The following is an 11385-nucleotide window of genomic DNA, read 5'->3' as shown; positions in this document are numbered from 1 at the left end:
CGCTGCTGTTCCACACAAACCCTGCTTTGCCTACATCATCCTGAGCTGCAAACCTCACATTCTGTGAAACCATACTCACAGCTCCGTCCCAAGGTCACCTGGAAACCAATGTCCCTGCTGCCTCCAATACCTGCCAGCATCAACAGGAAGATGCCATATACCCCTCTCCTAGCCTGCCAGACCCCAAAACACTGCCGCCTGGGCTACAGTGCTTGGCAGACAAGGGCTCCCAGCAGAGCCTCAGAGAGTAGCAACAAGCGGTGGGGGTGCTTCACACAGCCTCAGTCCTCAACCCCATGTTCCCAGACAGCCATCCCAGGCTGCTGGGAGCAGGGGGAAGGCAGGGGATGACAGCCACACCCAACACTGGACACTCTGCCATCCCAGCACACACATAGCGCCGCAGAGCCACATCTCAAGGAGCGTGCAAATCAGTGTTATAAAATTTATTTGTGTAAGCATTCAGACATTTTAGGTGGCAGAGATGATATGCAGATTCTACTGCAAGGTGCAACAGAAAATCGTACTGGAAAAGACAGCACATCTGGCGCAGGCCGGCAATAGCCTAACCAAACGAGTGTTAGACGAGAGCGCGTCGTCCAGGAGAAAGGTGAAATAATAATAATTTAAAGCTCCATGAGACAAGATAGGTTCTGATTTAAAACACTAAGAAATCATAGTACCATCCATGAGACAGGAAATCAACGTCTAAGTGTACCAAGGGGACGTGGGCCTGTGCTGAGGTACAAAGAGAAGTGTTCCCTACAAGGGGTGTTAATTATTATTCATGGCAAACCCTGCAAGTACAAAATAAAACCCAAATCACTGCTCACAGAATTCAAAATTTACATGTAATAAAGGCAAGGCAATAGACTCAAGTTATGGCCTGTCAAATATTTACTCCACTGACATTATCTACAGAAGCACTTGGCCAGTGTGTGCACAGTGACTCCTTATGCACGCCCAAAGGGGTTCCGTAAAAATGACACTATATACAGATCTGTACACCGACCCGCCAGAGCGATTCTCCGTCTCCCAGGGGAGCTGTCAACTTAAAGCAGGATACCTGAGGTTTCATGTCTGTAGTTGCCTTCTCATAATCCCAAATATACACTTTCAGGTGTGTGTGTGTGTGTGTTGTGTGTGTGTGTGTTTAAAGACACTTTCCTTGAATATGTGCACTATGGTGAAAAGTAAAACAGGAATAATAAAACGATCGCTTGCAGGGGCTGGCCCTCCCACCCCATCTATCCAAGAGACTTCATCTGGCCGGCACAGCGAGGGCCAGGCACCGGCGGCTAGGGGATGGCTCCTCAGTGGCGCATCTGCTCAGCAGCCAGCAGAGGCTCTCCTTGACTTTGAGAAAGGAGGATGAAGAAGAAGAAAGAAAAACCCCAAACCCATAATGCCACGGCGTTTCAGTGGGATGAGGTTCCTCCACCACTCAGAGAGTATCTGGAGAGAAGAGAAGAAACAGGGTGAGTGGCACATTTTGAGGCCCCGCACAAAGATTCCAAAGACAACAAAAACCCAGGCCACAGGAAACAGATCAAGGGCTTCAACATAAAAATGAAGACCATCATGATTGCAACAGGAAAACAACTTCATGGCACATGGCAGTGAGGGGCCAGTGTTTGACCTTACTGGAGAGAAATTGGGAATAAAACTGGAAATGACCCCATGTGCTCTTCCGTCTCCAATGTTGAAAATGGAGGAGACCCAGTGCTTCAGTAAAGTGGTTGGGATGCACAGCCATGGCTGGTCGGAGGCCACGTGCAGGCCACCACCTCCAGTCACAAAAACACTGATGCAACCCAATTTGCCTGCTGCGTCAAATGGTCCCAGAAAGCCATACGAACATCAAGCCATGCAGTTAGACAAAGACTCGGGAATCTTCTGTGACCATAATAAATGCAGAAACATGCCTCCTGCCCAATAGCAGTTAAGTCAATTATGCAAACAGACTTCTAATGATCTGGATCTATGTGACATGAAAAATACACCCAAGTGAGAAAGTGTCCTGTACAAGAGCAGGACGTGCACGGTACTTCTCCTGAGTGATTGCAGGTGCTGTCCAAGAAGCCTGCGCCCGCTCACCTCGGACCACCGAGTGCACCAACAGCTGCGCAGCAAGGGAAGGCAGAGCCGGTGACACTGGGGGGCTAGCGGGCATGCCTTCTGTTTCCCACTGTTCTCTGCTGCTGGCTTCCTTTACTGTGAAACGCGCCTGGGGCCCATCCTCGGCCCAGCTCCCAGCTGACCTATTGGATCAGCACTGGCCAAGGTCGCGTAAGGTGCTTATCTCAGCCCTTTGAGCCTGGAGCGCCTCTTGGAAGGCACAGGAAATACTCAGTGCTATTGCAGACCACAAGTGCTTATGTCCAATCACTTCACAGCACGTCCCAGCTACAGATCCTGCAACTCCAGGCTCCAGGCCTTCTAAGACTAGATCATGGGACAAGCTGACATCAGACAAAAAATCTCCACAAAACTCAACTCAAGCAGAATAGTTTTGGAATGTGTCACACTCGATCCATTCTCAGTTCTGAGGAGACCCCCCTGAAGGGAACATGTCGAAGCCAGAGTGAGGCCGAGCCACTGATGCTGTTAATTCTCGGTACCACAGCAGGTGCATTTCTGGAGCGTGCGAGCACGTCAGGCTGTGGGTGCTCGTTCTCTGGTTAGTAACTGGGACTGTGCCCAGAGGAGGGGGCAGCTATTCTGGCATCATCCTTTCCTTCTGTGACAAAAGCTACAAAGGCACCGAGTCCCGTGGTCCTGACCAGAATCCTGTCATTGACTCTCCTGACTTACACAGAACTGGGGTGAAGTCTTCCCTAACTAGATCTGCCCTGACCTTGTGGCCTGGAAGACAATGGATGGAAATAGCACCGGCACGTTACCTCTGCAGCCGCTGCACCAGCTGGGCCACCATGGTGTCGGAGATCCCGGGGCAGGCCTCCTCTGCCAGGTAAATGGCGCCACGTAGCTCCTCAATGGAACCCACGCTCCCGCCGCACGCCTGGCTCTTCTCTTTCAACTGCAATAGCACAGGAACACAGCAGTGAGGGAGGGCACGGGAGGACTAGCAGCACGGCCGCTAGTGGCCCCGTGCCAGTGACTCCCTCGGTGGAGTGTGGAAAGCAGGCAGCAGGGACCCATAGCTGCCCATGTCCCCTCCAGCTCTGATGGTGATGCCACTGTCCTTGCTGGCTCCAACCAACGTAGCAAAAAAGGTACTTCAAATCAGTTCAGAAACTACTCTCGTTTCAACAATACAGCCAAATGCTGGGTCCTAGAAGTTAGTTCCTAATGTTCTGAACACTTCCAACCCAGAGGAAGCACTTCTCAAGTGCCCAAAGTCACAGCCCTAGACTCCAGGAACCCATGACGCCCAGACACTGCCCCAGGCAGAACCCTCAGTGGAAAGCCAGCTCAGCCTCCAAGTGGGGTGCATGTGATGCCCGCCGTGTGAAAGCGAGAGCTGCCCAAGTCTGAGCACAGGGCACCAGAGGCTGCTGTAGCCACTGCTGGGGAACAGACACCTGCCACTTCCTGGAGGCCCCACTTTTCTTTTTCCTATTTTTTAATCTTTTATTATTATTATCAGCATCATCATTTTATGATACAGCTCCATCGGCCCCTGGGCTTCCCTTATCCTCTCCTTATCCTCCATACCCGAGTTCCCCTATATCATTACTATAGTTCTTCATATAGTCATATGTCCATTATTGTAGGCATAGACAATGACAGAGTCCACCATCCTATTGTCATATAGTAAACAGTTTCACTGGGAGTCCATCTTTGTCTGGAAGCAGAGATGCATACTGCATTGTATCCTCACATCTGGAAACGTGGGTCTCCACTTCACAGACTGTACATCCCTCTATTCCATCATTTTGATTCTTGGGCCCCACCTTCACGGAACAGCTCAGAACCACTCCACTGTAGCCTTGAGGGCTGCTGTGAACATGCGCTGTCACTTCTAGAAGCTGGTCTCACCCCCAAAACAACAGCTTCTCTCTCTACTCTGAGAGGGACTAACAGCAGGCCTGGGAGGGGCTGCCTTTGCGGGTGACCAGGCCCCAATGTACAACCCACCCCACCCCACACAATGCAGACCGCCCAGTCCCAGCCCAGCAGCCCTCAGTCCAGGCCTTCCTGGGGAGGTGAACGGCCCGACAGTGAGCTCAGGGAGTGGCAGCTCAGCACCGCCCAGTGCATCCTTGGAACGGGAGGCTGTGGATGGGTACCAGTGATGTAAGCATGCAAGAGAACCAGCTGGGACTCAACCTGCCAGTTAGCCAGGAACATCCCAGATACACTGTCTTTGGGGTAAACCCTGAACAGTAATTTTGGTACTTCCTTCAAGGGCCTCATGACAAACCAACAGCCTCAGGAAAATGATGTAACTCAGGTATTTTTCAATGCTTGAGCCTAGGGAGAGCAGACACCCCAGGAGATGGCCGTGACAGAGTCCTACAATAACTCACCCAATCCCGGAGTCTAGTGGGCCCAGGCTACACTGCGGGGGAAGCTTCAGGCCCAATCCGCGCCACCCTCATGCGTGGCTGTGACCTTGGGCAGCCATGTCCCCAGAAGGTAATAACCAGGGAGGAAGCAATTGAGTGTGCTAAGGAAGGGCACTGCCAAGCTGAGCAGGAGGCAAGGAAAGGGGGTGGGCAAGAGCCTGCATGTCACATCACGCCCTACACACACCCCACCTCCAATTTTTGTCCCAGGACCCTGCAATGCAGCTGCTGCACAAAGTGGCCCAGAAGCCTCAGTGACCACACACAGAGGCACTCGCTCAGGACCATCTTCAAGCCAGCCAGGGGACCAGGGCCTGGAAGGGGCCTGACTCAGGGAGGAGGGCATGGCAGGCAACACAGGGACAGCTCCCACTCAGACGGCCACAGCAGGAGCTGAATGACACCAAGAACGTTGCCCCAGCCTTCCAGCCTGTGCAGTGCAGGAGTCGTCACCCGGGGTAGGCGGGCAGGGTGGGTCGGGGTGCACATGGACAGCAACACCTGGTGCCAGCGCTGCCACGAGGCACTGTGCAGACCTGCCACCCACAGGGTTGAGTTCACTGCTACCCCTCACTTCCCCCCAGCTCCGGCAAGAGTTTCTTACCTCTGCAAACAGAGGAGAAATTATTGTAGATAAACACTGGGAGAAAGGCCTCTTTGGGATGTCTGTCATCTAAGGAGAAACAGAAGGTCATCAGAAAGAGCTAGCACACCTGCGGCAGTGCACGGGGCGCGTCCACACACAGCGCACAGGCTGCCAACCCAGCCCAGGAAGCGCTCTCCGCTCCCTGTAGGAGACCCGCCCCAGTCCTACAAAGCCTCAGTGTGCAGTGAGAGGCAAAGCCACGCAACCTGGGAACACAGAAGGCAACTTGTTAACTACCATGGAGACACTGCTGTACATACGTAGAAGTAATTAACTGAACCAGACGAAGCTGGTTTCCTCAGTGGCCATCCCAAGACATGCCTCCCTTCTACATGTGTGACTCTGTGAGTGCATCCGCTTACAAGGCAGCTCACAGGGACAGCCACCGGTCACAGCGCCTGAGCAAAACTACACTCCTGCACTAAGGGACTGACACTGCAGAGAAGCCACCAGCTGCAACAGACATTCCACATGCGGGCTGGTTTCAGTCTCGGCTGCTCCACTTCCAACTTAGCTGCCTGCTAATGCACCTGGGCAGAGCGGACAAAGGCCCAAGAATGCGGGGTCCTGCCATCCATGCGGGAGACCTAGGTGGAACCCCTGGCTCCCAGCATCCACCTGGCCCAGCCCCAGCTAGCTATTGTGGTCATTTGGGGAGTGAACCAGCAGGTAAAAGATCTTGCTCTTTTACTCTGCCTTTCAAGTAAATAAATAATAAATCTTATCTTTATAAAAAGACTGACAATAAAGTTTTCCATCCATTTACACAGGCATTTAAAACATTTCATCAAAATTAGGTTTCAAATTCAATCACACCATCTGGAGCATCGCAGGAGTAACTCCATTAGCCAAACAGACAACGTCTAGTGAGGAGAGCTGCGAGGTCACTCCGTACTGAACCCCTGCCCACTGCCTGCTCACAGCACAGGGCCAGTATGTGGCAGCCGACGGGGAGGGCACTGCTGGGGACAGAACTCAGTCCCATGGAGCAGCCGGTGCCCGAGGCACAGTTCTGGATCTCTAGAAGCCCCGGGAGGAAGAACCCTCCCCACTCCACCAACCCACCACAGCAAACATCCTGGACAAGCAAACACACATTTCTTTCTTTCTTTCTTTTCTTTCTTTCTTTCTTTCCTTTCTTTCTTTCCTTCTTTCCTTCCTTCCCTCCTTCCCTCCCTTCCTCCCTTCCTTCCTTCCTTCCTTCCTTCCTTTCTTTCTTTCTTTCTTTCTTTCTTTTCGAGGCAAAAAAAATTTTTTTTATTGATTACATTGCATTATGTGACACAGTTTTATAGGCTCTGGGATTCCCCCACCTCTCCCCAAACCCCGCCCCCATGGTGGATTCCTCCACCTTGTTGCATTACCACAGTTCAAATTCAGTTGAGATTCTTTCAGAAACGCACCTTATTTCTTTCCAGATCGCCTGGTGGAAGAGCCCCGTTCTCCAGATTCTTGGGGTCCTTCTCTCGGATGGTGAAGATCCAGTCTCCCGAGTCACTACCTCCAGCGGCCTGGCCATCTGTTTCCCTTAACACAGAAGCAGGCAGGGTCCACCGAGGCACGGCCACTCACCCTTGCCCCATGCCCTCGCGACTCCCAGTTCCCCCGCCCAGTCCCTTAGGGAGTTTCTGCAAAGGACAGCAAGCGTCAGCCAACCGTGACAGCAGTGACAGCAACTTTCACCCTAACGGGGAGGGGCTGGATCCACTCCCAAAGCCCTGCCCCCGCCCCAGCAGCTCTCAGTGCCTCAGCCACACTCAGGTGTGCCACCTGCACTCACTCCCTGTTTGTTGCCACTCACCACCCAAAACCTACCTGTGTCCCTACACAGACTCCCATCCAGGGCCCCTGGTCACCCTCACTAAGAGACATCTGTCCAGATAACTTATCCTGCTAGAACCTCATCTACAAAGCTCCTGGCTGCCTTCCATCTCCCTCAGGCACCAGCTGCACCTGCTGGATCTCCCACACAGGTGCTGTTCCCCTTTCACTGGTTTCCCTGGCGCCAGGGCCTCCAGCTCTTCTCACTCCACATACTTGCTGCGAGATGGCGCATGTCCTTAAGGCTCTACGACCTAAATTTGTACACGTTCCACTGTTTTGCCTGACCACCACACCCAATGTCACTTCCTGTAACAAAGCCTGGACATCCTCTCCTCCCCCATTCAAATCCACCCTCTGTCCTGAGTCAGCACTTGTTCCCACACTGTCCACCCTGCTGCTGCCGCCACCCTGGCCATCCAGCAGTCACCATGGCTGGTGATCTCATTCTGGGTCTCACGGAGGCATCACCTGGCATCACATGCCAAGCCTCATGCCAGGAGCTCTCCTCAGTCTGCAAGCCAATGGTCAACGCCAGGCTCTGGCTGAGGAGTGTGGGAGCAGCAGGCATGGAAGCCCAGCTATCTACCAGGAGGTGCCCGTTCTCCCACCTGTTCAAGGATCACTTAGGCCAGCTCCCTGACCTCCCTCGGAAAGCACGCTGGGCCCGTAGCCGCCTCAGCCAACAGGATGCCGACAGCTGCACTGGACACCAGGGTCCCTCACAACACAGGATCACAAACACTTGTGCAAACATCCTTTCCAATCTATATCTAATGTAACTCCACCTGATCGGTCTCTCAGAACAGGACACATAAAGCTAGACAGGAAGCACGCCAAGTCAAACCTGCTGTTCTACCACAGGGAAGAGCTTTGGTGGCAACACCAAAGGGCCAGGCAGCTGCCAGAGCCCCGCAGCATCCAACACAACAATTCTTCCATAAAAAGAAAAACCTGCCAATGTGAGACAAGCCTCGAGTGACCCCGCACACGCCCGTCCTCGCCAACTCACGCATCCGAGTCTTCGGAGCTGGAGTCCTCGTGGCTCTGCTCAGCCTTCCACCTCTTGTACCTGTCTATGAGCTCGGTCAGGTAGGACGTCTTCTTGGCATTGCGGAGTATAAACTTGTGCTTCAGCAGCTCCTTAGCTGTGGGTCTCTGGCAAACACACAGGGGGAGATGAAGGTCACTCTTCATAGCATTTCATCCCATTCCACCTTCACACACAGAGATGGGGTTCTACCTCAAGGCTTCCCTCAGTCTCTAAACACCCCTCCCTAGGCCCCCACGGGGCTCCGCAGACAGGGTGGACATGACGTTTAAAAAGTCGTGGCCTGGGCCCAGTGCAGTAACCTAGTGGCTAAAATCCTCTCCTTGCTTGTTCTGGGATCCCATATGGGCATTGGTCAATATCAGGACAGTCCCACTTCCCTTCCAGTTCCCTGCTTGTGACGTGGGAAAGCAGTTGAGGACGGCCCAAAGCCTTGAGACCCCACACCCATGTGGAAGAACCAGAAGCTTCTGGTTTTGGATTGGCTCAGCTCCAGCTGTTGTGGCCATTTGTGAACCATCAGACAGAAGAACTTCATCTCTCCTCTCTGTAATGTGACTTTCCAATAAGAAAACAAATCTTTACGAAAGAAGGAGGGAGGGAGGGAAAGAAAAAGGAAAAAAAGAAGAAAAACAGAAAGAACGAAAAAGAAAAAGAGCTCCCCCACAAGGCCTGGGGATGGCCCCAGCAAAAGGCACAGACACAGATAACTGCATAGAAGCCACACACGGACCGTGTGTGCCAGTGCCGGTACCCTAGCTTTACAGAACACTCGATGGACAAATGTTGATGCTTTGTTATGACAAATATGTCACTTTGCTAACTTTCTACACAAATACATGGCTGCAGCCAAAAAAAAAAAAAAAAATGATGAATGTTCATTGGCAAGCATGTAAAGGAATTCAGAAAGGAGCCAGGAAAGCCCTCTGCTCCATAAAGAGCATGTGGGTCCGTGCCACCATGCAGGGACAGCCCCCTGGGGACGAAGGTCAGGCCTTCACCTCGCCCCGGTCTCAGCAGCCTGCTTTTCCCCAGGGCTGACACAAGTAGGGGTGTGCTTCCTCAGGAAACCAGCACAGTCCAGGCCAGATGGACAGCAGGGAACCCAGCAATGACAAACAAGCCACACCACGCACCCACCAGCTCCAAATGACAGGAGCTCAGTCCTGCCCTTCTCCCTGAGCAGGACTGCACCACAGCGCAGGTGGAGAGGTGTGTGCTGGGGACAGAGACCATACAAGGGACCTGTCTCCCATGGCATGAGTCAGTGTGCTGAACCTAGTCAGCGTCACAATGAGAAACTAAGGGAGACGCTCACTGCCTGTGATGCCTGACCTGCCAACCCAATGCCCACTTGCTGACCTGTGGCCAGCATCCCAGAGGCACTCAGAAACACTACTTTGCTTTACCCAGAGCAGGTACTGTACCAGGATCTAGGGAGCACCCACAGAACTCACCCCCCGCCCCAGTGCTAAGTCAGAGCTCATGAAAATGGGATTCTACTAACTCTGCAGAGCTGGTGCCATGCTTCCACTGAAAGCAGGAGAGGCGAGAGGGCGTCAATCTGTCTCCTAGAACAGGCGGACTATAGAAACTCAGCCAGCCCATGTTTTCCAGGCCAGCCTTTGCCATTACCAAAATGCCTACAGCTGCATCTCCTCTAGACATTAAAATCATACGAGCACATACAGCAGGAAGAATATTCAGGCTTCAGGAAGCACAAGATGCTAGGAAGCCCCAAACACACTTGGCAGATTTTCTTAAATCCTCAAAAGGTGAAATACCAATTCAAACAGATCTGTGATTCAAAGACACTCAGCACACTCGTTCAGAAAAAGACAGGAGTGGACATGGGGCAGACATAAGACGGTCGGGGAACTGCAGGGGCAGGCAGGCCTGGCCAACTCACGAAGCTGGGCTCCTTGTTGAGACAGGCCTCCACGAACTCCTTGAGCGGCTTGCTGTAGTTGCCCTCCAACGTGGGCGGGTTGTTCTTTGGGATGAGGAACAAGACTTTCATGGGGTGTAGCTCTGAGTGAGGGGGCTCCCCCTTGGCCAGCTCGATGGCGGTGATGCCCAGGGACCAGATGTCTGCCTGCAACAAGAGCAGCACTATTAGCACCTGCTCAAAGAACATATGCAGATGCCCACACCTGGGGGCAGGGTGATGCACCTGCTGAATGTTTCCCTAAGATTTGGGGAAAGTTTATTATTGATAACTAAACATATTCAACCACTAGCAAAGGAAAGAATTCCTAACAGAACTTCAAGGTGGGCAGCAACAGAACAACACTGCACAACCCAAGTATTACTAACCTACTACTGAAGAGTAGTAAGTGCCCCCAGTTAGCCCTCGGCAACACTGAGAACTGAGACCCACTATAAGAGAACTGGGTGAGAATGCCAGCTCCATGCCCCCTACCTAGTCAGACAAGACAGAAGAGTCAACTGTGAGCTGGTGTCCCTGTCTGGGCAAGAGGTACAGCACTCTGTCAGGGCTGGCCCGTGCTGGTTTAGGGCCAGGCAACAAACCTGCGGGGAGTTTGCACCCTCTTTCAGTGCCCATGCACCTGATGCCCAGGAAGTTAGCCAGGAAGGGAGCCCAGGACAGCCTCATCAACAAAGCAGGTCACCCCCCGCCCAAGCAGCCCTGCAAGTTGGGGCCCTTCCGGACCCTCCTGCATGCATACACTGTGAGAGCGGCTCCTGAACTCCCAGTGCCCTGGCATCCCCTCCCCACCTCCTGTCCCTCACAGCTGTACCCTCTCCACAGACTGGACTTCAGCCAACAGCTGCCAACTGGTGTGGAAGTCAGAAGTCACAAAACACCCAGCCTCCTAGCCACCGCTGAACACCATGTCTGGGCATCTACTCTAAACCAAAGTCGGGTGCTCCAAAATGCAGACACTGTAAGCATATGAGCAGAACCAGCCCCGGGCACTCACTGCCAGGTGCATGCTGGCGAGCGAGCACACGGAATCAGTGCTGATGCTCAGGGACTGCCCCAGCCAGGAGGTGAGAGGGAGTAGCATCCAGCAGCCTCCTGAATCCTGGCAGCCACCAACCATGCAAAAATCAGACACAACACAGTTTACACAACACAGCAACTGCAGACAGCAAGCAAGTCTATAAGGAACCACAATCAATCTCCTATAATCAAGGCAAAGAAAACACAGATGAACCAAATTCACAATTTAACCAGTGACAAAAAAATACAAAAAAAAATTAATATAAGCTCTTAATCAAGTGTGATACTTTATAAGCACATTTATTACATGGCACTGAAGCGTGTAAGAGCTTATGACCTCAAGCAGTCCCCACATCACTCAGCTAAC

The 11385-nt window shown here is 52.6% G+C and overlaps 1 protein-coding gene across 2 annotated transcripts in view; it reads right to left on the bottom strand.

Annotated features, from left to right (window-relative positions):
- Window positions 1-431: 431 nt before the first annotated feature.
- The window catches only part of STK24 (serine/threonine kinase 24), a 70802-nt gene continuing 59848 nt past the window's right edge, over window positions 432-11385 (bottom strand). For both annotated transcript variants that reach the window (XM_040991196.1, XM_040991197.1), the window contains 6 exons: window positions 9960-10145; window positions 8012-8157; window positions 6582-6705; window positions 5137-5205; window positions 2904-3040; window positions 432-1455 (listed from right to left, as the gene is read on the bottom strand). In XM_040991196.1, coding sequence (XP_040847130.1) covers window positions 1419-1455; window positions 2904-3040; window positions 5137-5205; window positions 6582-6705; window positions 8012-8157; window positions 9960-10145 — 699 coding nt within the window. In that variant the 3' untranslated portion in view covers window positions 432-1418. The remainder of the gene's footprint in view (window positions 1456-2903; window positions 3041-5136; window positions 5206-6581; window positions 6706-8011; window positions 8158-9959; window positions 10146-11385) is intronic.

This window comes from Ochotona curzoniae, unplaced genomic scaffold (genome assembly GCF_017591425.1).
Source record: "Ochotona curzoniae isolate NIBS_2020 unplaced genomic scaffold, NIBS_Ocur_1.0 contig_64, whole genome shotgun sequence".
NCBI classification, from domain to species: Eukaryota; Metazoa; Chordata; class Mammalia; order Lagomorpha; family Ochotonidae; genus Ochotona; species Ochotona curzoniae.
Note: the sequence above shows the minus strand (reverse complement) of the source record. Positions and strands in the feature narration are given on the sequence as shown.